The sequence below is a fragment of the Nestor notabilis genome, unplaced genomic scaffold (assembly GCF_000696875.1).
Source record: "Nestor notabilis isolate BGI_N333 unplaced genomic scaffold, ASM69687v1 scaffold3528, whole genome shotgun sequence".
Lineage (NCBI taxonomy): Eukaryota > Metazoa > Chordata > Aves > Psittaciformes > Psittacidae > Nestor > Nestor notabilis.
Genome location: NW_009940411.1, coordinates 44,813 through 70,589, shown reverse-complemented (window position 1 = coordinate 70,589; position 25,777 = coordinate 44,813). Strand labels below are relative to the sequence as shown.

The 25,777-nt window shown below is 40.0% G+C and overlaps 1 protein-coding gene across 1 annotated transcript; it reads left to right on the top strand.

Annotated features, from left to right (window-relative positions):
- The first annotated feature begins 10 nt into the window (after positions 1 to 10).
- Positions 11 to 25,162, top strand: RTN4IP1 (reticulon 4 interacting protein 1). The gene is made up of 9 exons (XM_010020320.1): positions 11 to 188; positions 1,936 to 2,087; positions 2,923 to 2,991; positions 3,224 to 3,348; positions 8,503 to 8,551; positions 10,122 to 10,258; positions 12,567 to 12,750; positions 15,041 to 15,133; positions 25,046 to 25,162. The coding sequence occupies exons 1-9, from the start codon at positions 41 to 43 to the stop codon at positions 25,160 to 25,162; spliced, it is 1,074 nt and encodes a 357-aa protein (XP_010018622.1). The 5' UTR covers positions 11 to 40.
- The last annotated feature ends 615 nt before the right edge of the window (positions 25,163 to 25,777 follow it).

Sequence of the window (25,777 nt, the reverse complement as noted above, 5' to 3'; positions counted from 1 at the left end):
GTTCCGCGGGCTCCGCACCTCTCCGCGGACACAGTCTGTCATGCCCTCCTGGGTCATAGACCGGTACGGCCACAACGACGTGCTGCGCTTCACCAGGAACATGGTGTTCCCCATCATACACTTCCCGAACGAGGTCATCATTAAGGTTCACGCTGCTAGCCTGAACCCCATCGACCTTAGCATGAGAAGTAAGTGCCGAGCCCAGGCCCGGGCGGCCGGGCCGGGCTGGCGCGATGGCAGGGGGTGCGCTTGGACTGCGGCTTCTGTTCCCCCGGCGGCTAGAATGGGCCAGGTGTTGTCACCGGCCTGCCCCGGTGGACACCTGAGTCGGCAGTGCTCTAAAGCAAGTGTTGCCCTGACCCCTGCGGGAAACTGCCTATTTAGCGTGAACCCGTTTGAAGTTCTTAGGGGTGAACGGTACAGAAAGCGTTTGCCTTTCTGGAGGCAAGAGCACGTGTGTTGCAGGGGAAAGCTTTTAATCTGAGTGACTAATTGCTGCCTTCTGCAGGCTTGCAGCTTGCAACTCAGCTTTCTTCCGTTAATAGCATGACTAAAGTGGGATATATTTCCCGGCCTTCTCCCCTATCACCACCATCTGGGTGATGGTACTCTTGACCAAGAGACTAGCCCTTCTGTGGAGCAGCCCTCCCCCTGAGGGGTGCTGGATTTTCCTGTCTCTTTGAGGTAAATGAAGCTGGAGATCAAAATTGCCACAAAGTTGTCACGTGCAACCAAACCATAGAATCATAGAATGGGTTGAGTTGGAAAAGACATAGAAGATCATTTGGTTACAACCCCCTTGCCAAGGGCATGGACACCTTCCACTAGACCGGGTTGCTCAAAGCAACATCCAGCCTGGCCTTGGAGCACTTCCAGGGATCCAAACCATGTTCATTGTCATGCCCTTTCTTCCTGTGTTGCTACCTGGGTAGCTGTTGTCATCTTGCCCAGGAAATCTCTTTCACTGACCAATTCTTTGTATTGGACATAACCAGATTTTCCCCTCAGTTTCAAGGCTTGAAACACAAGAAATTGTGGTAGCAGAAGACCTTATATTTCACATTGAAAAGTGATCTTGCATATCAAATCAGATTCAGTAGCACATGCAGAGATACCTGCAGGAAGCCTGCCAACAGAGCTGTAAGTTGGGTTTGGGTCACTAGTGAATGAATTTTAAAAAATCTGTGTATATAGCTGTGGGCTTGGTTATGGGACGTGTGTTGTCTGAGGATTCCTGTTGAACAACCTGCTTGAATTGCTGGGCTACAACGGGTATTTTGAGTCAGCGTATTTGAAAGAAACTACCATTTTCATCCTGCTTTCAAGGTGCCCGCTTTTGTGTCTGTTTCTGTTAAAGTATTAAAACACTTCCTAGCATAACAGGGCACCTAAGTAGACTTGTCCAAACACTTGAAAGGGCGTACATGCCTGAATGCAGACTTTTTTTAGGCTGAGCAGGGTTATTAGATGGGTAATTCTGAGAGTTCACAGCATTTAGCTATTGCTTAGTGAATGGAAGTTCCGGTTACTCACCTTAGGGGGGATGTGCCTTAATATCTTTTACAATAATGCTCGTGTTGCTTTTTACAGCACTTTATTTGAAAAGACAAATGGGAAGTTCGGAGTTCTTTTGGACTTGTGGCTACGTGATGGTGTTGGAAGATGGAACATTTCCAGTGGACTTCTTAGAATTTCTGATAGTGTTATCACATACTAAATATTTTTATACTGGAAAGCCATTTCCTGGAAAAATAGGCCAGAATGAGATGTGCTCTTTATTTGTAAATTCTGTAAAAGTATAAAATATTGCAGACTTTTTCCATGCTAAATTTATATGAGGCTCATCAGGTACTGACAGTGCTTTCTAATTGGAATTGTTCAGTTAATAAATGAAAACTCAGTACAGTATGTCATGGTTAATTTCATGTGTTGCAGGTGGTTATGGTGCAACTGCATTAAATATGAAGCGGGATCCCCTGAAACTCAAAAGTGAGGACACTGAATTTCCACTAACACTTGGTCGAGATGTCTCTGGTGTTGTTATGGAATGTGGACTGGGTGTGTCTTATTTCAAACCTGGAGATGAGGTGATACTACCAATCTTTTTTTGTTTCCTAAATTGTATAGTTAAAATGTACTATGAGATGTTCACCTTTCATTTTCCTCTTGAGAAGATTCTTTGGTTTTTTGTTCTTTTAATGTTGTTGCACTCTGAGGCCTATCTAGCAGTAAATTCCTAGAATGCTTTCTTCCCTACCTTTTTTTTTTTCTGAAAAACACGGTCTTTCCGAGACTTGCTTCTGCAAGTTAATTTCCCTTCTTTTTTATATTTTTTGGTCTGTTTCAGTGGTAGCAAGAGAGGAATTTATTTGTGCACACACAAGGTCCTCCATCATTTTTGACTGAAGATAGCATTCTAACAGAATGCAGGAAGGGGTTGATTTCTGTGATTTTTTTCTGAAGTTGCTTAGGATAAGAACTCTGTCGTAACCCAAGAAGCACTCTCTGAGTCCTTCCATAAGTACTGATATTGTTTGCTTTCACCATCAGCAGTTGCTTTCACATCTTACCAGTTTCAGTATAGCAATTTCTGATTACACACACACACACTGCCTACCCCACCCCCTACCCCATCCCCTCCGATACGGGCTTTCCTGCGTGGAAATAGTTTGGGGGGTTTGAAAAATTGCGTCTTATACACAGTATGGTAAAATTTATTCACATACCTCTATGGTCCTTTATTTAGTCAGTCTTGTGTTTTTTATTGTGTAAAGAGAAAGCTAAAACTGGTTTCTGATAAGCAATAGTGAGGACATTCTGCAAATCGGAAAAAGTAATTTCTTTAACGAAGAAAATTTATGTGTAGGTACAGTCATGTACGAAGTCCACAAAAACTGATAGCTGTTTTCTGTTTGGTTTTAGGTGTGGGCAGCAATTCCTCCATGGAAACAGGGCACACTGTCAGAGTTTGTGGTTGCTAGTGGAAACGAGGTAAACGTTCAAAAATGTGTCTAACAGACAAAAAAACAACATTGTAAAGACTGGCATTTTTTTTCTTCACTAAGTTTATTTCTTAGTGCTCGGCTTGGTTTAGATTCCAGCTAGTTATAAAGATAGTCGAAAATGTGGAATACAAAATGTGCGATTCAGTAAAGCTTATTTAAATATTTCATTGTCACATAGGATCTGCTGTGTGACTTACATATGATTGATTTTATTTCAGGTGTCTTTTAAGCCAAAGTGTCTCAGTCACATAGAAGCTGCTTCCTTACCATACGTAGGTCTCACAGCGTGGTCTGCTGTTAACCAAGTTGGAGGACTGAGCCAAAGTAATTGCAGTGGGAAAAGGTAAGTGGATAGTTCTGGTGCTAAAACTTTGTGGTTCATTTTTATACTGATTAGCTGCTTCTAAAACATGTCCAACAATGAAGAAGACTGTTACACCATGACATTCACAATGCCCAGCTGGCTGAAGATGTTATGTTCAATCTATGCATCTGCTGAAGGAGAGGTCTTTTAGAGGGAGACTTAGATGAGGACCCTAACTGAAGTGTACCTAGTCACTTGCTGCTCACTTCCTCTATATAGTGACTATACAGAGGCAGTTCAGTGCATATCTAATGTGTAGAGAATTTAAGGATGGTATCTCTAGGAATTTATAGGGACTTTGGTTTTCTGCCTGCTAGGACAGCTACCAAGTGCAGCATCCTCTCTGAGTTACTTTGGCAACTCACAAACACCCTCTCAATCACAGAGGTGTAGTTCTCTCTGTTCCTGCATGCATGGGCCATTTGGAACAGACTGGTTTTCCAGCTCTTCAGAAAGAAATGAGCAGGTGACTGGGTCTCGTTTGACCTGTAGGCCAGAACTTTAGTGAGGTCTGGAATGCAGAAGAGGCAAACGTGCAAGACAAGCAGCCAAATCAAACAGAAAAATGGGCTTTATCAGCCTGTAATCAGACAATGGCTGATGGAGAACAGAAGAGGAAAAATGCATTGAAAGATTGGAGCAGATACCATTTTATCCCTGATAATTGAAATTTGCAGTTTGTTGGCCTTTGGATGTTTGTGTAAACAGATAGCAAAATGTTCAGAATGGAAAGAAGGGCAAAAGTAAAAATACCAGAACCAAAAAAAAAAAAAAAAAAATCATTGAAATTACAGTGTTGCACCGAAAATTTAGGTCATAAAGTAATTATTGGGCAGTAGGAGTCTAGATGCCTGACCTCTTATCTTGGGTGTTAACTTGTAATGCAATACATTACAAAGGACACTAGATTTACTGAGATTCTTCACTTGCATCTTTAGAAGATAATAGAGTGAGTAGTTATTCATATGTCACGGTAATTTCATCATGAAAATATCAGACGATTGCTCTGAAGATAAACAATGCTTTGAGAAAATTAAATTGCAAAATTTAAAGCGATTTCAAAGACACATCATTGAAATTAACTTCCAGCTAGTGATAAAATTCTAGTTATGTTGCCTTCCAGTTTATTCTTCAGTGTTCAGACTTTTTTTTTTTTAATCTTATCTTTCACATGTAGATAGAATTGACCTAAAGATATGTTGGTAGTCTAGCCTTGTTTAAAGTATCTTTCCAATCTTCAGGTAAGTGTTTAGACAGTTAAAAGTGAAATTCAAACTGCATTATATAGTGTCTTTACATTTAACATTTACTTTTATGTTCCTAATATTTGATTTCTCTGTCTGCAAAAAACATTTTAATGTACTTAAAAAATCACAATGTTTCCCATCTAGACATGTTACATGATGATAGCTTTTTTCCCCCTGAAAAATATATTGTAGGAAAATACATAAAATTCATTTAAGGGCCTGTGCAAAAGTACATTCCACAAACTTTGTATTATTCTCTCAAGGCAATAATTTCAAAAGACAAGAATTTACATCTCAATTTCTTGAAATAATTTAAGATGTTTGGCAAGAAGTTACCTATATATGTGATTTTACCTTGGTCTTTTTGTTTCCCGTAGGTGTATGTAAATAGCTATGTATGTGTGTATGTATACACGCTCGAGTGTCTTACTTTGAAAGAGCAGCTGTATTTCTTGATGTGTTAAGACATCTTAGAAAGAGTAAGATTTTTCTATTGGTTTTGTGTGTATGGTTTTCTTTGCCTCTTTAAGGTTGAAGGGTGGGCTAACCAGAAATACTCACTAATAGTCCAGCATGTTGATGTGTCAGGAGTATCTGCTGCATCTGCACACACTTTCACAGATTTTCTTTTCACAAGTTACCTGAAGTGTGCTCACAGTGTTTGTGATGTCTCCTGCTTCACTGTGACTCTAGTTGTTTCTCCAAAACTTTTATCCTGTACCACTGTAATTTATGTCAATATTCTTGCACAAGCTATAAGTGAGTGTTCTTGTAATCTGAAATGTTCCTAATTACTCCACTGTTTTGAAGTTCTCTGGGTAATACCTGGAGACCTTCTGGTACATGCCAGTGTCCTGTTTCAGTAGAAAGGGGATATGTTTGTTCAGCAATAGTGTGAAATATCTTGCTTGCTGTATTCATAGAAAGCATGATAAAAAGCAACCTGACAATTTGAGATGTTCTTGAAAACATTTACATATTACGTAAAAGGTTTTTAATATAAATACAGTGTTGTTACTTTATGTGTTTAAGGATGCTGAGCAGTGACGGTGGATGATGTTGCTGTACGTTATTAAACGCATAATTAAAGTTATACACTCCTAGTTTATATTGTTGCAGTGAAAGTTTGAATGATATAATACCCCGAGAAAATATTACTTTCGAAGTATGTATTATTTCATCATTTTATCAGTTGAGAAGTACAAAGTAAGTGTAGGTTGTAAAACTTCTTGGTAGAGTAAATGCTTCTTGATACAGGAATAAATCTCTTAGGGATTTTATTGGCATAATCAAATAGAATTAAATTTTATATACATATATAAAATTGAAATATTCAGGAAATACACTACATTGTTGTATAGCTGAGTCACTGAAAATTTCTAGTTGTTTATAATCTAGAGAAAATCTTAGTCCTTGACCGGTACACCTACTTCCCACCTCCTGTATCTTTTGTGCCAACACAGACAGCTGAAACAGGTCCTGGCTCTCTGATGCTAGTTCCTGACCATACCGTAGCTCCAAGTAGTGCCCAAGGAGAAGGGCTAAACCCCTATGGTATGCTTGTCTGGAGAGATCTGCTGACTCTCTGACCATCTGAACTACTAAAGCCTTATATAGGGCTTGGTGAATACTGGCTTGAATTATGTGCCTTTGTCAGAAGGGAGCAAAGCCTGGAATATGAACATTTGTTTTATTCTTTTGAGAGAATAGGTTCTCTTGGATCTCTCTTCAGGTCAAATAAGTTGTTGGTTTGTTCCTTGTGCATATGTTTACATGTTAGTTTATTCCTGAGCTCACAAACAGCTAGTTTCTCTGATATGTTTTCTTCTGGCTGTATTTTCCTGAGGCAACACAAACAAAACAGTGCCTGCTTTGGCACTTTCCACCATCTGTGGTCCTTTAATACTGTCCTAACGGGTCCTGCACCTTCAAATGCTTCCCCACTTCCTTGTGTTGTGCCAAACAATGTGTCTTGCTGTCCTCAGTGCTGTATAAATGCTGGTTGGTTGAGCTGTGGCACATGGATATCCTGGTCTCTGGTCTCTGAAGCAAAGAGCTTTCTTGAAGTCACAGTGTATGGAGAAAGCTTTAATAATTAGAAGGTTTGATAGAAAATACCCCATGTAACACAGGAACAAACCACATTTGGAAAGTATGAAGAATCTCAAGGATTTTTACTGAATGGGAAACAAGACAAAACAAAAATCCAAGCCAAGTAGCTCCCCAAAACTGAAAATGTTCCCTGAATTCTTGAGCCAAATGTCCATTTTAAAATAACAGCTTTTGCCAAAATTTGTAGTGCAAGAAATGCACTTTAAGCAGGGAGTAAAACTGGAAAGGCAGTTTGACAAGGGTTTTTTTTTGTTTGGTTGGTTGTGGTTTTTTTGGGAAAGGATTTTATTGAGCCTATCCTTTGTGAGGATAAAGATGGGCTTAACCCAGTATCTTGAGAGTAATATCCCTGAGCCTTTTCAAGTATAATAAAATCTAAATGTGAATGTTGCTTCAGGCATCTGTCGTTCAAAGCATGGTTCTGAGGATAAGTACATTTTGGCAGATTTAAAAGCTGCAGGCATTGTGGTTTCAAATTCTTAATCTGAATTTTGCAGCTTGGATCAGTGAAATAGGAGGGAACAGAATCTGATCAGTTACAAAAGAGGAAGTGTTTTAAAATGGATGCTGTGACCAAAGCCAAGTTTCTTAGGTTACTTCAAAGATTTTTGTAAACTGAGACTCCAGATTGTATAGTACAATTTTGCACTGTAAAAAACAATTTCCTTCAACATCCAGCACAGTGGGATTTAAAACAAGAACATCACCAGCTTCCAAAGGTACTGGATTTTTTCTGGCAAACAGAAGTCTTGAGAAACATGATGTTCCCTAATCCTATGCCAAGACTTCATCTTGGATCTTCCTTTGTCCTAGAATTAGCAAATGGGTCCAGAGTCCAAGCACTGTTTCTAGCTTCAGCACCAAGGCTTTCTTACACTTTCTGAAGCTTAGTTATTTAATTAAAATTTCTGGATGAAATTTCTGAACAGTGATTAGGCTGCCAGCAGTAAGGTTCTCACACAACTAAGCTTGCATTCATTTTCATGAAGTTTAGGGTAGCATGTTCAGTTGATGAACTCTCACTTGTTAATAATTTGTAATACGCTGTTAATTCTCATTGTGTGCCGGTTTTCACAATCTGCCGTTTATAGGCTTATTGTTGAGATGTACTGAACTAGAAAAATTCTACTGTCTTCTGAAGAAAAAGGCAGATAATTGAATAGAATTTAGATTTGTTTATGGCAAGGCTACTTCATTGTATTTTTGGTGGGTTTAGATAAATATTATGCTATATGGAAAAACTGTGTTCCATATATTCTGAAGTTCCCAATCTCCATCAGTAATGTGATACTGAACTACTTTTTCTTTTAGATCACGCCAATTTGTGTAAAATGTTGATGAATCAGATTTTAATTTTATTTTTTTTTATTTTAGGAGGTACAACAGTGCGGTCTGGGAGAATGAAAGACTCTTAACTGATTTTGTCCCAGACTAAGCAATTCTCTTTGGGAAAGTGAGGACAGGGACAGGGTTTTGGGGTGATAAATGTTACTGCCTGACAGCTCTGCTGACTGGATTTAGTGGAAGGTACATCTGAGGAAGTCTCGTTGGCTGTGCTGAGATAATGCTCTTGGCACAGGAAACAGGTAGTGAACAGTGTTAAGTCACATTATTCACGATCTGAAGAGTTAACCACTAAGTAACACTGAATAACAAATACAGTCTTCTGCTTAAAATAATTTGGTGTCAGAAATGTGTAAGAAGCATTAGAATACATTGTTACTATAGAGTTTATTTAAAAAACTATTTAATATATTTTAATTTTCTCTTACAGAGTATTAATATTAGGAGCTTCAGGAGGAGTTGGTACGTTTGCTGTACAGGTAATATAAACCAGCATGCCCAGGATGCATCTTCAAACTATTCAATATTAACCAAAAAAAATTAACAGAAGGGAACTGAGGAAAGGAATAGTGAAATTGCAAGCCAATGATTGATCTGCCTGATCGATCTGATTGACTGGTCTGATTGATATTTCCAGAAGTGAAATATTTTCAGCTTTATTTGCTGTCCATTTGTTACATTGTATTAGTTTAGAATAGGGAGCAGGGACTTTCAAAGAAAGGAGTTGTGTTGTTGTTGGAGTAGGTCGTGAAAGATCACATTTCACAGTTTGGGTGCAGGAAATCTCTTAATTGGTGTAACTTGAAATAGGTAATCTGTTTTCATTATCTTTCAGTGTGCTCTGCTCCATAACATGAAAAGAACTTGGTGTACAAGTAGAAAAATTGATGGAGAATGTACCATCTACCATGACTATTTTAGGTGCTCAAATGATACAAGAGGCACCAGGCTTTTATGTGCAGTGTATGTAAAGCACAGTGGCTTAGATGAACCTTCCTTCGCTGTCTTTGCCCTGCTGCCCTTCTGTCTGTCTTCATTCTGGTAGCTCTAAACTTCAAAGAGTCAACATGCTCTTTTATTGACCTGTGAATTGTGGAACATCTCTTTTCATGCTGTCATTTGATCTGGGGATTTTGATTCTAATCGGTGTTGTCTCATGCTGAAATATCTTTCTCTTGAGAATATGAAAAAAAAATTGAAATTTGGTGATGGCATCACTGTGTTCCATGTTACTAGACCATAAACGTAGTGATTTTAAAGAGGCTTACAGGAGGATTTTTAGCGGTATGCTATTTGCCTGATTCATGATAAAGCAGGTGGTTAAATTAGATCAGTATGAAAGGCTGACCAGCCACTGACTAGTTGCAGTTTCTACCTGATTAATTCTGAGTGAACTATGTTCATTATTCCAGAGTAAATGTAAAAAAGATTACTGTGAGTGGAAAATGAGGTTACAGGAGTAGAAAAATTCTTTATTTTCCTATAGCCTTTGGAGTAGAAGATAATCTGACGTCATCCCTGTGGTAAACCAGATGACTTCCTTCTTTTTCTCATTTTTAATATTTTAAGTTATTAACAATGAGGTAGATGTATGAAATACTTAATGAACAGGTAGAAATATAAAATATTTTAATTTAAAATACTTACAAATATTTAATGGTTGATCTGGTGACAGTTTTGTAGAGTGATAACTTGGACAATACTTGTTGGTAGGTATTTAGCTGTCAGATTCAGATGGCAAACGGAGTATTTTATTTGAAGCCTTATTTATCCTGAGACCTGATATCTGTCGGTGGTATTAAAAACCACACTCCTTCCTCCACACCAACTTCTCCCTCCCCAAAACCTCCTTAAATATTGATAAATTCTCACCACTGTTTGTCTGTGAGATGTGTGACAAATTATGCTGTGTTGGAAGACAGTCTCCCCACTCCCTACTAAAGGTGCTCATTTACTGTATAATGAGACTTCAGCTTTTTAAATTGTTCTCAGTGTTTCACTAAATTTTAAACTTTGGGCTTTTTTTTTCTTTCATATGCTTGTTTTCAGCTAGTGAAGGCCTGGGGTGCTCATGTGACAGCAGTTTGTTCTCATGATGCCAGCACACTGATGAAAAAGCTCGGAGCAGATGATGTGATTGATTACAAATCTGGAAAACTGGAAGAGCAACTTAAAATGTTACCCTTGTACGTGTTTGTGTTGCTTAATACTGAGATGAAGGAGTAGAGGCGGTTAGGCCTTCTGCCTTTTGATTGCTTGACTCCAGTCTGTCAGAACTCCCTCTTTTTTTGTTGTTCTTCGTTTGGGTTTTTTTGTTGGTTTTGGTTGTTGCATTTTTTTTCCCCAATTTCTAAAGCATTACTTTGTAAAGCAAATTCATCCCAGCCCTTTTTGAATGCAGTTTTCCAAGTGAGTATCCCAAGCACAGATTTCATTGTAAGAGTAAGCCAGTTAATTGGGCTTGTGAAGGCAAGCGCACTTTCACATGCTTCTCTTCAATGACTGTGAACAGTTTTGTCAGGATCTTGGAGCATTTATAAAGAATAAGTGAAATGAATAAATGAAAGTAAGTCTCAGAAATCCTGTGTGAGGTTAGTAAAATTGATCTTCTAGAGGGAAGAACTCTGTCATGAAGCACTTGAGTGACTTGCCTTAGGGTCTTTAGCCACTGTGCAACTCAACTAGGAGTAATTTCTCTTCTGTCCCATTGGGTACGGCTGCCTCTGATAAACAATCACACTTATCTTGTCACAGCAGTTATGTTTAAACTAGCTCGGGGGTTTTTTCTAGAACTGAAGTAGTTTTTGTTTTTGTAATCTTTCCATCTGTTTAAACTTAGTCTGCTGTGACTTGTATTTAAATACGGTATTTACACTGCTCTTTTTAGCTATGTTGAGTTAACTTTCTGGGAGGGGAAGTAGAAGCTGTTCAGTCTATGAAGGAATCTTACTTATAACTGTGCTAAGAAGGCATGTGCCCTTTAACTGATTGTCAGCAGGCTTGAGGTCCACTGTGAGAGCGTTGACTGTCTCTGTAGAAGCAGGACCTGCAGCTACACAGTTTGCAAGCAGTGCTAAAGTTGCCTTTGTGCAGTTCAACATCTTAAATACTGAACACCCATTCTAGCAAGTGACCCTTTTAGGAGGTATCAACAGCAATTTTATGATATGGCTAAGCTTATGAGTCAGGTATTCTGAAAGGGATACTACTTCCCATTTCAGTTGTACTGACTCTTCAGACCCCATAGTGAGCTAGTTTTTCCTGGAGCATTAGTTCTCATTATTTTAATTTCTCTTGAAATTTCTTTATTTTAATTAAGTAATCACACAAGATAAGTGTGATTGTTTATCAGAGGCAACTGTACCCAATGTTACAGAAGAGAAATTACTCCTAGTTGAGTTGCACAGTGGCTAAAGACCCTCAGGCAAGTCAATTAAATAAAGAAATAATTTCTCATTATTTTAATTTCTCTGTTAGGTTGGCTAAACTTTAACATGAGATGACATCCTTGGAAGACAGGCAGGAAAACTGTCTTTCCAGAGATAAGAACTTTTCTATTTAATTTGCGTAAAGTTTTTTCCCTTTTATTTGTCAGTTCCTTAGATGTATGTGTAAATACCTTTTGTGATTTGGAGATTGCTGGAAATTTACAGGTGAGAATGAGAATGGGCTGTGCATCTAATAGAATAGGTGCATAGCTCCCTGTTGGCCTATTCAGCCTTTACAGGCTCGCATGCTGGGATAGTGAGAAGGCAGGCTGAAACTGTGGCTTGTTGCCAGAGTTTGCATATACCCATTCCACAGGGGAAAGGTTTTAGACTCATTGCATTGTTAGGTTCTACATCAAATAGGTAGATGGGAAGAAAAGAGCTGTCAGTAGAGGTAAAATGCCCCCAGAGTAAATCAGGAGGTAAAAAAAGACCTTTGGAAGTGAAGCTGAGAATTGTGTCACAGAGAAGATGTGAGGAGATAAGGGTTAGTAATTTGTTTATGTAACTTTGGCCACCGGAATTGACTTTCCCTTGAGAACAGCACGTACAGGAGCTGTTCCTAGTCAGGGCATGAGTCCAGACTGGTTCTTATATTCACATATCATATTGTTCAAAGCTAGGACCAGACCTCAGGACTGCTGCAGTAGTCTCAGTGGGAGGGAGATAGAGCTCTAAGCTTTAAGCAGGTAGAGAATGTAGTGGTGCATGTAAGAGTCTGCTTTTTGGAGTTTAAGTGAGGTTTAAGTTCTCTGAATAGCTTGTGTCCGCTGTGCAGTGAATGGGCAATAACCTTTAAATATAGTTCCTATTGTACAGTAAGTAAAGCTGGGATTTAGCTGTAGTCTGGGGACTTTCTTGCCACTGTCTTGCAAGCAGATTATTGCATTGCAGTGACATATAAAAATGTAAACTATAGCAAATTCCTAATATGAATTAGCTTAATTATGATGAAATTATTTTTCCCATATTGTGATTTTCAAACCTGTTCTTTACATGTCTGCAGATTTGATTTCATCCTGGATAATGTTGGTGGATCCACTGAGAAGTGGGCTCTAGATCTGCTGAAGAAATGGTCAGGAGCAACGTATGTTACCTTAGTAACACCTTTCCTGATCAATATGGACAGACTTGGAGTGGCTGATGGCATGTTACAAACAGGAGTCACTGTTGGTTCCAAAACTGTAAAGGTATCTTATATACTTTAGTACTATGTAGTACTCTAGTGGCTTCCTTTGTGGCTTGGATGCTAGTTATGTGGTTCTTCTAGAGGCATCTGCTGTATTTTCCTCATACATCATTAAGTAGACTTCAGATGCACTTCTATTCTTTCCTTCTTTCTTGAACTGAAAAAAAAACCCCGACGTATTGGGGTGATGGTGATTGCTGTATGTGGTAGTTTGGGGTGCTTTGAAGTTTTGATTCCTCATTGTGCTTTTTCACTGTGGCCTTTTCCGTATGGCCTTCCTTAGTGAGTCCTGCTGACAGCTAGTGTTTCATAGTAAACAGAGCAAATCCCTGCCTCATTGTAGTGTGGGTAATTTTGCTATTTGCTTTAGGCTGCTTAGGCATTCTCTCAAAACATTTTTCTGTGACTGGTTCTCTTCATCCTATTCCAGCACCAGAGAGTAATAAAAGTGGTTGAGGGTGGCTAGAAAGTCTTTCATCTCTTTCATGTTCATGTGTCTGGATGGTGATACTGATTTTTTTTCTATTTTCATAAGTGGATCTTAAAACATTTTGCCAGTGGCCAGATCAGGGAGGCTTTTTAGAACTTTTCTCTTTCTTCTCTCAACATGTGTACTTGCTCTCCAAATGAATGCTTTTCAAGCAGTTGCTATGGTATTCCTGTGATATCATGATTGAATGAGATTCTAAGTCCTGCACTAGTACTTTCAAAGGCAAGCTCAAAAACAAAATGAAAAGGCTGGAAAAAAATCATAGATAATGTAATATTTCTTAGTGTGTTTGTTTCCATGATGGCAAGCATTGTATGCCATGTATTAAAAATCATCTCTTTGGCAGATGATGGCTGATGGCTCTTATTCCTGTAATGACTTACTCAGAGGAGGTGTTCTTGACTTGTGCTTGTGAGATCTTCCCAAAATACTTTTCATGTGAGCTGCCAACTGTCACTGGATGGTGATGACTTTGGCAGATGTGGTGATGGAAAATTTAATTACTGACACTGAGGTGTAAGGTTATGAATGTCACATTGCTGGGTTTCTTTCACCCCCTTTGTGAAAGTGTATAAATATATAGAATCATAGAATCACAGTATCATAGAGTGGTTAGGGTTATGAAGGACCTTAAGATCGTCTAGTTCCACCCCCCCTGCCATAAGCAGGGACACCTCACGCTAAACCATGTCGTCCAAGGCTCTGTCCGACCTGGCCTTGAACACTGTCACGGATGGAGCATTCACAGCTTCCTTGGGCAACCCATTCCAGTGCCTCACCAACCTCACTGTGAAGAACTTCTTCCTTATATCTAATCTAAACTTCCCGGGTTTAAGTTTAAACTCATTACCCCTTGCCCTACCACTACAGTCCCTAATGAAGAGTCCCTCCTCAGCATCCTTATAGGCCCCTTCAGATATTGGAACGCTGCTATGAGGTCTCCACGCAGCCTTCTCTTCTGCAGGCTGAACAGCCCCAACTTTCTCAGCCTGTCTTCATAAGGGCAGTGCTCCAGCCCTCTTATCATCCTCGTGGCCCTCCTCTGGACTTGCTCCAGCAGCTCCATGTCCTTTTTATGTTGAGGACACCGGAACTGGACACAGCACTCCCGGTGGGGTCTCACGAGAGCAGAGTAGAGGGGCAGGATCACCTCCTTTGACCTGCTGGTCACGCTTCTTTTGATGCAGCCCAGGATACAGCTGGTTTCTGGGCTGCAAGCACACACTGAAGCTGGCTCATGTCAAGCTTCTCATCAACCAACACCCCCAAGTCCTTCTCTGCAGGGCTGCTCTGAGTCTCTTCTCCACCCAGCCCGTAGCTGTGCCTGGGGTTGTGCCGACCCAGGTGTAGGACCTTGCACTTGGCTTGGTTAAACTTTATGAGGTTGGCATCGGCCCACCTCACAAGCATGTCCAGGTCCCTCTGGATGGCATCCCTTCCCTCCAGCGTATCAACCGAGCCACACAGCTTGGTGTCGTCGGCAAACTTGCTGAGGGCACCTCAATCCCACTCATTTCTCTCTTACATAACAAACAATGCTTTTACTAGCTGCGGAGACATGGTGGTTATTTTTCTCAACTAGCTGACCTGTGCAGCTGAATGCAAAATTCACCCTGATCCTGTTGTGGTAATACATGTCTGTACATTTAATCCACATGCTTTGGTATCATTTTTTTCAGATGCTAGCATATAATTTCCATGTCTTTTCCTTAAGTTACTTCTAGATCTTCTGTCATTTATTTCAGTTCCCATTTCAGTTTTCTCTCATAGTTTTTTAATATACTTGTGATCTTTCTTGCAGCATCTCTTAAAAGGAGTTCATTATCGGTGGGCATTTTTCATGGCAAGTGGCCCAAGCTTGGATGAAATTGCAGAACTAGTTGATTCTGGAAAGGTATGTCGGTAATGATTATTTGGGTATTTGTGCTGAAGGAGAGGCTGCTTTGTCTGAAAAATGGTGTAGTTCATAATTACAGTCACAGTGAAGAAAACTAGTTAAGTTACTTGCTCCAGTTTCTAACTTCTGACTTTTGCATGGAATTTATGAGTTCATAATCCTTAAAACTGTTCTGCCTTTTCCCTCTCCACCATATCTGATTTTAGAAACACAAAACTTACTAAGTTGTGAGGAAAAAGTGCCCAACGATTGTTTATTTTTCCCAGCCATTTAGAATGAACTCTGGTGTTGAAAATGCTGTTTTAAGAGGCCTCATTTGGTTCATTTAGTCAGAATGAACATGACTGTGTGTATCTGCATACACAAAATTGCTTAGCCTGGATGATTGACAGTCTGGCTCATAATGTGCACAGAGCTAGAATATTCAGATTATTGCAGGTCTTAGACAATTTGCATTGGCAGGGTGGTGACAGGAATTCTGTGTTTCATTATTTCAGTGCTTCAGAGTATAATGCTTGTGCTAATTCAGCACAGTGACTTGGAGTATCATGAGCATTCGTAAGATTTTGGGGCATTTCTTAGTGGACTTGTGGGAAAGGTATGAAGCAGCAGATATATTACTGTTTTTCTGATCATCTTGGGTTTATTGTTACAAAGTGCGTGTGAGAGTGAGCAGTTGATTGCCTGTTTACTGGACTCTCTGGTGCTGTAGGTCCTGGCAATGTCCTCATGTTGCCAGAATTCTGAGAGTAGACAGTATGGGCAACTGCTGTTAATCTTTTTACGTGGTACCTAAGCAGAAGAGAGAGCAGAATCTGCCATGACTTGATAATTCTGGAACATGAACTGTCAGGCCATCTTGTGCTCAAAATTTGTGCATGTTAGTAAAATCTAGATCCCACAATGAACGTTGATCTCCTTTTCTGCTATGCGTTATGTTCCAGAGTCTGGAGACGAGTAAATAAATTGCTGTTGTACTTAAGGCCTGATTGCTTCTATTTGCCATCACAGTGCTGCTGATCAGAATAAAACCCTTGTGAATTCAGCCACTGGTGTTCCTATGTCATGAGCAGTGTGCTGCTGACACAACCAGTGGAAAGTCTGTGTTTCCTAAAAAGTTAACTACTCATAAACAGAGGCTGCAGCAGCAATTAAGCTGTGGTGGAGTGTGTTCCAGGCTACAGCTTTGCACCACTCTGTGTTATGTCCAGTGCTGTAGTCATAATCCCATGATCAAGAAAGAAGCCCCAGAGAATGCTACTCACCATGTGATTGCATACAATCACACTACTGAATTATAATTGTCTAAGAAACAGAAATGTCCTTGTCTTTGTTCTTACCGTTTGTCCTGATTTTTAACCAGTCACAACTTGTCTTGTGTTCTGCTCCTACCTTGTATGCAAAACAAATGCAGAATATATCCATGAAAGCCTCTTGGGGAACACCCATTTTTGCAATAGAGATAGGGCTTAATCGCTGTTCTCTGCCTAATAATCTGGACAGGTGAATTGTAATGCCATTTAAAATGTACGCCATACATATATGAATGCCCTGATGTACTTTTTGTTGTAAGGTGATCATGAGGACAAAGATGTTTGTTTGGTCTTCTATTCTCTGTTCAAAAACAGGTCATAGTGTCAGACTGTTTATCTGCATAATCATTATTCTAACAGCATCTTACTTTATTTTGTAAAATGTTGCAAACACGTGTGCGTATTTTATAAGACCCAGATGTGTTCCATTTAGATAGATGTTAATAAGACTATGACCTTTATTGTCTAGAAACAAGTGTGCTCTGAAATGGACAGATCATCCATTCAGAAGAGTAGGTGTTTGGAAGAATGGCAGGAGAGAATTACTGGAGGAATTGTACCATCATTTCTCATAACTAAGTGAAAATAAATGAGAATGAGAAAAAATGAGAATTAAAAAAACCCACAAGTGTAGCAAGAAGACTTGGGGAAGCCAGTAAAGTGAGTTTGTGTAGTTGAACATCTTAGTTTTGAACGAATACAGTTTTGAGTAATACAGATGTAGTTAATTTTTAAATTTCACTGAATTGTCTTTTCTGCTACAGACATCGTGAGATTGTATGAGGTGTGAACAGGAAAGTAATTGCAGAGCTCCTGAAAATGAGAGGCTTTTTTCAGGAGAGTATAAACTGTGAGGGAGGATTTAAATGAAGGAAATTAAAAGGAGATGATGGTTTAAAGAGGTGATGTTACGGTAAGTGAAGCTTTGAAGAGCATACCCCTGAAGCTGTTACAGATCATACTGATTTGACAGTGTTTTTTCTTTTAGTCCTTTTGTACAAATGCAGATATTTAGTTCTGATGAGTTCATCATCTTTGTGAAAGCAAAGGGATTCTTAATCCTTCAGTGGATAACTAATAAGCAAAAAGGGCATTTTGTTTAACAATCTGGTTTTCACACAGATGATGTTTGCAGCAAGAAACAGAGGTTTGTAAAATGTCAGGTATGAGGAGGAGTTCTTTTAACCGTCTTTTTTGATGGTGAGGAGGAAAGCATTTGATGAGCTGGTAGTGCAAGGAAGGAGAGTAGTTCTCCTTTTGTAATTTACTTGCACATCATCTCAGTTCTGGGGATTGTAAAACCATTTTCAGTTTATGAGCTGTTTTCTCAGCCTTGCAGCTAGACATCTTGGAAAGAGACTATTGTGAGACTGAGGGGCTGGGAGGCTGCTCTAACATTTGTGGGCATGGAGAAAATCAAGTATTTCCTTGTCAGATTTTAGAGATAGTGGCTACTTTCTAAGCTGCTGGGAGAAGTCCCTTTTGTGGAGTGATCTCTGCCAGTTAATTATGAGCCAGTAAGGACTGGCTTAATGTAGGCCTCACCAAGTGAATTGATAAAACGCATGTCAGAAGCTGGGGATCTCTTTCCATGGCAGAATGTTCCTGGTGAATTAAAAGGTTCTCATCTAAAGACAGCTGGAATCAATCAAGCCTTTAGTTCAGGGCACAGATCTGTTGGCACACTATTTGCTGAAGCATCATCACTGGTCTCTGCTGCCAGCATTGTCACTGAAAGGCTTGCTAGGAATTAGTTTGATGTATTTGTGGTCAGTGTTCTGGATTTAACATTGACAGTCTTTGGTTTTGCTGCTTGCTTAACTTTTTCCTTCTTTCTAAGGACGTGTGGTTTAGTCCTTGGTGAAAATATACCAAATGTGTGTAACTGCGTAAGTCTGTGGAAAGCTTCTACAAAGTCTGGGCACTTTGCCTTTTCTAAAACCTGATGGAGGAAGGCAGGCTCAAAAGAATCCTTAGTGTCATAAGAGGAAGGAGTGAGTATGTTGTATGTTCCTGCTGGACCATGACAGGATGTGGGTTAACATGCAGCCCTATGGAAATTTGAAATTTCCATTTTAATTCAGTGCCATTTAAATGCAGTGCAGGGGTGTCGGTGGGTGTGTTTTCAGTATTTCTGATGGCTTAAGTCTTTCCTTCAGAGCAGAGTTGCATCAGATGGGCTGATGGGTGAAAGCTGAAGGCCAAATAGATCATACTCTATGTTGTTTGCTTTCTAGATAAATGTTACAGCACAGGCATACATAAGAAAAACTTTTGCATGCCTATATTAATACAATTTGTGTCTAGTGTTGGTTATACGTTTTGCTGAAGACATTAGATGCTTTGGACTTCACACCTGCTGTTGTGGTTTGGAGGACAGGATGCTGACTGTTCTTTGGCCCTGCTGCTGTCTTCCTGTGCAGTGCTGTACAAATCACATAACCTGTTGCCAGCATAATATTTCTACCTACTAATGAGGGCTAGTGCCCTTTATCCATCTTCGGTAATTTGCTCTGAGATACTCTGTGCAATTGTTTCATATTGCTAGTTTTTGCTGTTGAGGAAATAAGTAACATGGATACAACCATCCACTTTGACATTACCTTGGGTAGTGCCTCCTTCACTCTCCCTGTCTAAAAAAGACACTAGCATAGCAGTTCTGTAAATGTCTAAGTTGACTAGAGATCAGTCCTTCTCCACAGCTCTCTTCTTCAGTCACTCACATTTGTTCTGACCACTGTCTTTCTCCATGCTAAACTGCAAAGCTTGCTTTTTTTTTCTTTTTTTCTTTTTAGTTTTGTGTTTTCTTGTTGCTTCTCGTGGCTTTTGCTTGCCAGGTTGGTTGGCTGGTCCCCAGAGATGTTGATTAAGGAGAGGTTGCAAAAAGCTGTTCAATTCTTTCTCTTCCAAAAGTCCCTTCTCTCCTCTGCATTTTTCATGACCACCAAAAAACCCACTGTGATTTTCATTAAAACACATCTGCTCATATTCCTTCAGGACATGGGAGCTTGCTTATGTTCTTCATGAGAGTGCTGTGTGATTACATCATAAAATGTCTGTGAAGAAGACTAATGGAAATTTTGCATTCTTTGGGGAGCTAGGGGTTGGTTATGTAGATTCACATAAACCACAATGAAGTCTGGAAAAAAATCACCATATACCAGATATTTAATCAAATGTGTTGCTTCAGCCTCATGTAATTGCATATTCTATAGAAGGTCAGTCCCAGTGAGCTCTAGTCCCCTGGTGTAGGAAGGAATTACATCCAGCACAGCAGTGAAATGTGAGCTCAAAAGACAGCTCTTGTCTGTTGCGACTTTAATTTGCTGAGATCCGGAGAGATGCAGATCATGCAGGACTATTCTTCTAATATATACACTGTATAACACATAGTATATAATATCTTACATATAATATATATAAAATAATACATGCTTTCATATATAAAGATATGTACTTTTATATATATATATATATTACACATAACTATACTAGAATTTGTTGTTGTTCTATGATAGCATTGCCCCAGATAGCTTTGATCACTAGCATAAGTGTCAGGACAACTACCATGAATATGAGTGCTAGGGGATTCCTGAAGAGAGAGTTGTACTTTCCTTTAGTTAATAGTTCTTCAGCATGGTTCAGTAGGTAACTAAATGCGGGATCTTCCTCATTTCTACTTATTTTAGCTTGGGCTACGCTGGTACACATTACAATTCCGGGCTTGTTCCAGTTTCTTAGTGCTTTGATTCTGCCAGAGCCAGGGAACTAGAATTTTTTTAAGGCCTTTTCTACATTCGGAACCGTACCCTCATAGTCTACTTAACTGGGATTTATCTTCTAGAATTTTAATAATTGTAGATGATACCTGAGTCCCTGTGGGCTGCTGTTAGAAGGTTGGTATGAAAGAATGTACCTTGGCTTGAAAAACAAAGAAAGGAAATACAGTTGTTGGTAAGATGACTGTGAGAGTAGACCCCAGGACACATGCCTTCCATTCCTGTGTCTGAACCACTGCACCACCACTCTTGTTACAGGTGTGTGAGACTGGATCATTGGCTCATTTTTATTTCTGTTAGGCATTTGGGACAAAGATATCATGTACCTGATGTCCTTTAATGTGTTCCTGGATGAAAGTACGTATTCTCTGAATGCAAATTAATAAAAAACATAGTACTGTATAGTTGAAAAGCTACTGACAACACGTGACCAGAGCGAGCTTTTCCAGAGGTGAGAATTTCTAAGCTTTTGTCTTCAGTGAGGGTTGACCCTAGAACCTAATACTGGCAAGCAGTATGAAACTCAGCATAGATTTAAGGTGAAGAAAGAATGAAGAAAGGGGTGGAATTAAGACCCAAATAACATGGAGCTTGAGTACAGCCGAGGAGATGCTCAGTTGAAGAAAAGAAATGTCAGAAACAGCAGTGTCCCAAACCTGCATTTTCTCCATGAGATGACAGTAAAGTACTGAACAGATAACTAAATATTTAGTTACAGGACAGGGACTGTTCTTTGTAATGATTTCTGTTCAAGTCTTTTGTTGACATTGAAGGGAGACGTACTGAAGGCCAGAGGAGAATATCAAGATGCGTATCAAGCTGTGCTTTTGTGTTCCTGTACCACATTTTGGCAAGGTGGCAATTTCTGGAGGAAGACAGCCTTTACCCTCTTAACTCAGCTAGTCAAAATGACAAGCGGGTCTTTCCATTAGGGCAGCCCCTGAAGAGGATTTTGATGTCTGGTGGAGCATGCGCGAGTATCTTTCCCAAAGTGTGTGCACAAGTATACTACTTACCAAGGCATGAGGAGGGTGTGTGTGCGGGGAGGCTGCAGCAGTGAGGGAGGTGCTCTGCAAAGCAAGGCCGCCCTGCAGTTTTGACAGGACCATCCTTTACAAACCTGGGGCAGAGCCAATGCACTGTCATTGCCCTTGGAGTGAGGGGACTTTTTGGCCGCGCTCACCTAGGCTTGCTCTGGGGGCCTCTGAGGCTCGGTGTCTCTCTGCCGAGATTTCAAGGCTGTAGCTCTCCCTCCAGCGGCAGGAAGTAGCTTCACACTCACTGCAGCAATTTGTGCTAATATGCGGATCACAGCCGTCTTCATTCCCTTTATGTTTCATAGATTGTCCCTCCTGAAAAATTCAAACTGTATCCTTGCTACCACATAAGTGGGGACCTGCAAGGGTGTGCTTGCATTTGTCATTAGGAGGAGGGTGTTTCTGCTGACCAGTCAACTCCTGCCTGTGCCCCCATTCACTGCTTGCTGTGTTCAGAGCTGGGTTGGCCGGGATGCCGCTTCTGTGCTCTGTGTAGGATAGCCTTTATCAGCATCAGCAATTAGTCTTTTTATTTTTTCCAAACACATGAGTTTATTTCAAGAGACATGAGATTCATTTCTATACTGTGCCCTGCATCGGAGAGAATGAAGAGGAAGAAAGTACCTTTCAGGCCCGGTCTGTTTTCAGACAAACATTTCAATGCGTGTGTGTGTAATCCTTTCTCTCCCAGACTTTAGTTTAATCCCTCTTCTCTGAACAAATAGGTGTCCTCTGGCAAGGAACTGATGTGTGGCTGTAAATAGGCAGTGTTTTTATTATCCAGTTAATCTCCATTTATTATCACACATTCAGCAACAGCAGACGTTCCCCTGCTTGTTTGTCTGTTCACAGGAAGAAATTTTATCTTAGTCAGTGGATTATGGTAAAGGCTGAGTGAATCACTGTGCTGCAACACGGTCAGCCCTTTCAGGGCTATTCAGACAATGGGACTGACAAGCCAGCCAGATAAAATGTTTAATGCTCTAGATTGTCAGGATCATCAATTTAGTATTCATGTCTCTATAGCACTGCCTAAAGCCAGCATTTAAATGGAGCTAGAAGTTACATCAATGTAGCAGATGGGCTTTGAGTGGGTGTAATACACATGGTGTTTTGAACTGTGAGGTTGAATTTAGGGTTCCTCTGAACCCCTGTGTCACCACTTTTCAAATGTGATGGTTTGAACTTTACCTAATAGGCTGAGGACATAACATACCTTGTTCTGTCAGGGTTACAAGCTGCATCCTACAATAAATGAGTGCAGGTGGCACTGAAGTGTCTTGTTAATTTTTTCTCCCTTGCTCCACGTCTGAAATTAACTCCTGCCTTTCCCTGGAATTCTCTGTATTCACATCCCTTGTGCTGCTGCACTGCTTTCTTCCCCAACACTTTTCACCTCTTCCTGGCCTCCTGCCCTGCAGGGGTCATGTGTCCATACTCCAGCAGGCTGAGTGTCTGTATGGTTTCTCAACTGAAGCACAGCTTTGTACGTAACTGTCATTAACAGTAAGTACTTGTACAAGTGCTGCACTTGTGCTTGGCTCAACAAGGTTACTGTATTGTTTTTTTTTCCCAAGCTCCTGCTATGAAAGCAAGGGTTGCTCTTTGACCAAACAGTCTACTGATCAGCAGCATGTTCCTCCTGCTGATAGTCACAGCAGCTGCAGTTTACTTGGGTGCTCACTGAGCCAAAGCCATTGTCTCAGTGTTTTTGCTGCTCTGGGTCCACATCCCTGACCTTGCTGATACCCAAGATGACATTTCTGTTCTGTGCTGGATGCTGACCAAACATGATTTTGTTTTGATCATTCATGCCCCACATTTCTTCCCCAGTTGAGCAGCAGAAAGCGTTACTATCTTTGTGGCTTCTCTGCTGTGTCATTATTCCCTTTGCTTGAGGTTTGTCTACAGCCATTGTCCTGGCAGAACAAGGGGAAAAAAATGACCTAGCCTTGTACCCTGCAGCATGGCAGATTTGAGGCACTTAGTGAATGTATTTGCACAGCTGATCTTATAGTGATTTGGCTGCTAATTCTGACTTTAGGGGGGTTTGCTCATTCCTACTTTTCTGGTATAAAAAGCTTTGCATTAGTGTTAAGCTTGCCTTGAGAAAATAAAAAGGAAAATCTACTAACAAGATTAGGCTATACTCCAGTGTAATAGGTAGATTATTGATGTCTTGGATTACTGTTATCATCTAAGCAAACTCAAGTGTTTATTTTAGTGCAATGAATGGACTTCAAGGCCAGGCACTGTGTATGAATAGTTGAAAAAAGGATCTACATGAGCATGGACAACTACCAGACTGCATTTGTTGCACCACTGGGGAGGGTGCAGGGTGGCCAGTGCTGCTGCTTGGAAAAAGAGTATATGAAAACCTTTCCTTGGTAGTACTGTACATTTGCCTTCTAAACAGCATGTCTGAATACATACTCCTTAGCTTCTGGTAAAAGTAAGCAAGCCTTTTGAAAGATGGCCCTGTTCTGATGCTGTCAAATTGTGTCTTTATTGCTGTTGTATTCTTTTTTGTATTTAGCTAGATGCATGCCCTACCAGGAGAGGGCAGTTAGCAGTTCTAGAGTATTCAATAAGATAGTGTGTATGCTAGTAGCTGTGAGGAGAAAGCATGAAGATACCTTTGTCAATGGCACAAGTAGCAAGGATCTTTTTCTAGTGTAGCAAATGGGCCATTTGGATCTTTGTTGCTTCAAATCTTCATCACTGCAAGAGCTAGCTGTAGACTCATCCACTGTTACTGTTTTCCTCTGGTAAGAGGATTAGGATCAGTTAATCAGTGCAAGAACACGCATGGGGCTGGTACTATGGGAATCCAATAGGAGACCAACTTCAGGATAGGTAGGATCTTCAGGAGGAGGTACTTTAGTACCTAGATCTTACTTTGGCCTTTGGAAGGCTGACTCAGAATTAGACCGAGAGACTAGAAAAGCCTCTTCCCTTGGACAAGCAGTGACAAAGCATTTTTCAGAAGCAGCTGATATTTTTTCTGCTTCTATCAGTACCCTATGATGTCTAAAGAAAATGTTTGTAGGTTTTTGGGCTCCTTAGTTAATAATTGGGACAGTGAATAGGTTAGTTTCACCTTCAATATTAGAAATGAGTCTAAAACAATCCAGAAGGCTACTCTACAAAATTAATGCCAGAATAGCAGTCGATGCAAGCAGGGCTTAATGATGTATGCCTACTGGAATACACAATGGCTGAGTTTTCAAGTGTTTTCAATCATATCTAAATGATTCAGCAACAAACATTTGTGGAATATTTTTTGTACTTCATTGTGGCCAAGTCCTTTAAGGGTACTGAGGGAATATACTGATGCAAATAGGCACTAGATTCGTAGGTATCTTTGAAACATCTGACCTTTTAAAAATTCTTGGGTTTAACAAGAAAACCAGTGGAGACATACAAGAAAAAAAATTATCTTTTCCTCCATGTATCATAGTGGACAACAGAAAGTTGTACCACACTGTAAGCTTTTAAAGGGGCTTAGAGCCTTGACTGGTGACAGTATAGTTAAGAGTCTCAGTTGAGGGCTCCAAATTGTACAAGTAGAGATGTTTCAAAACTTGGGAAAAGAGCAGCAGAAAGCCTTGTACATGCAGAAGGGCCCCTGAAAAAAAGGAAGGAGCTAGTGACTACGTCATCTAGCAACTTCTGCCCTAAACATTACAAAGTAACCTCCCCCCCTTTCTTCATACAGTTTTAGAATGTGAATGTGATATATTATACCTAATGTAATGACACTTTTTCTTTATTTTGTAGATTCAACCAGTTATTGATGAAGTCTTTTCTTTTTCTGAAGTTCCAAAGGCCTTTCAGAAATTGGAAGGAGGACATGCACGTGGAAAAACAGTGATCAATGTAATTAGTAAAAAATAAAGTATTTCTAATCATCATTCTGCCCACAGTCAGTCCTTTACTGGTAAATTACACTTGAACACGTACTGGTACACAACAACTGTTTCTTCTTTAAAAGCTCACACAGGTTGCAGCATTTAAAAAAAAAAAAAAAAATCTTTTAGAAAAGGCTCTTTGGTTCCTTCGTGCTCTGCTTGTTAGTAACTGTTAATGTCCTGGAGGTATTTCTACATGTAAGCCATGTTAAGAATGTAGTTGTGACTTTTGCAGAACACCCCTCCCTCTTGGAATAAGAGGAACAGCCAGCAGCATTTTCAGTTTGTAGATCATGGAGCTTTTATTTTCCAGATGTTTTAGCTAAGTCCCGAAATTGTGAGGCACACTTTATCTAATTGTCCAAACGAAACTTCTGCTGTCCTGTTTTTCCTGGTCTTTCTCAGTTCTGTTCACCTTTATTAATACATATTATTACTCAGTCTAGTTCATTCTCAGAACCTGTAAACTTTCCCTGTATTAAGCAGTCACACTGCTACCTCAAGACTGGTACTTTAATCTTGATATGGCAAATTTCTCATGGTGAAACTAATCTGAGTAGAAGCATGGAACTATCCATCTGTAACTACCTGATAATTACTC

What these genes read in the sequence shown, in the direction of transcription:
- RTN4IP1 (XM_010020320.1), top strand. Translation starts at nt 41, where the DNA reads ATGCCCTCCTGGGTCATAGACCGGTACGGCCACAACGACGTGCTGCGC. An exon ending in CATCGACCTTAGCATGAGAA is followed by an intron (nt 189 to 1,935) that starts GTAAGTGCCGAG and finishes CATGTGTTGCAG; the next exon opens with GTGGTTATGGTGCAACTGCA. An exon ending in TGGTTGCTAGTGGAAACGAG is followed by an intron (nt 2,992 to 3,223) that starts GTAAACGTTCAA and finishes ATTTTATTTCAG; the next exon opens with GTGTCTTTTAAGCCAAAGTG.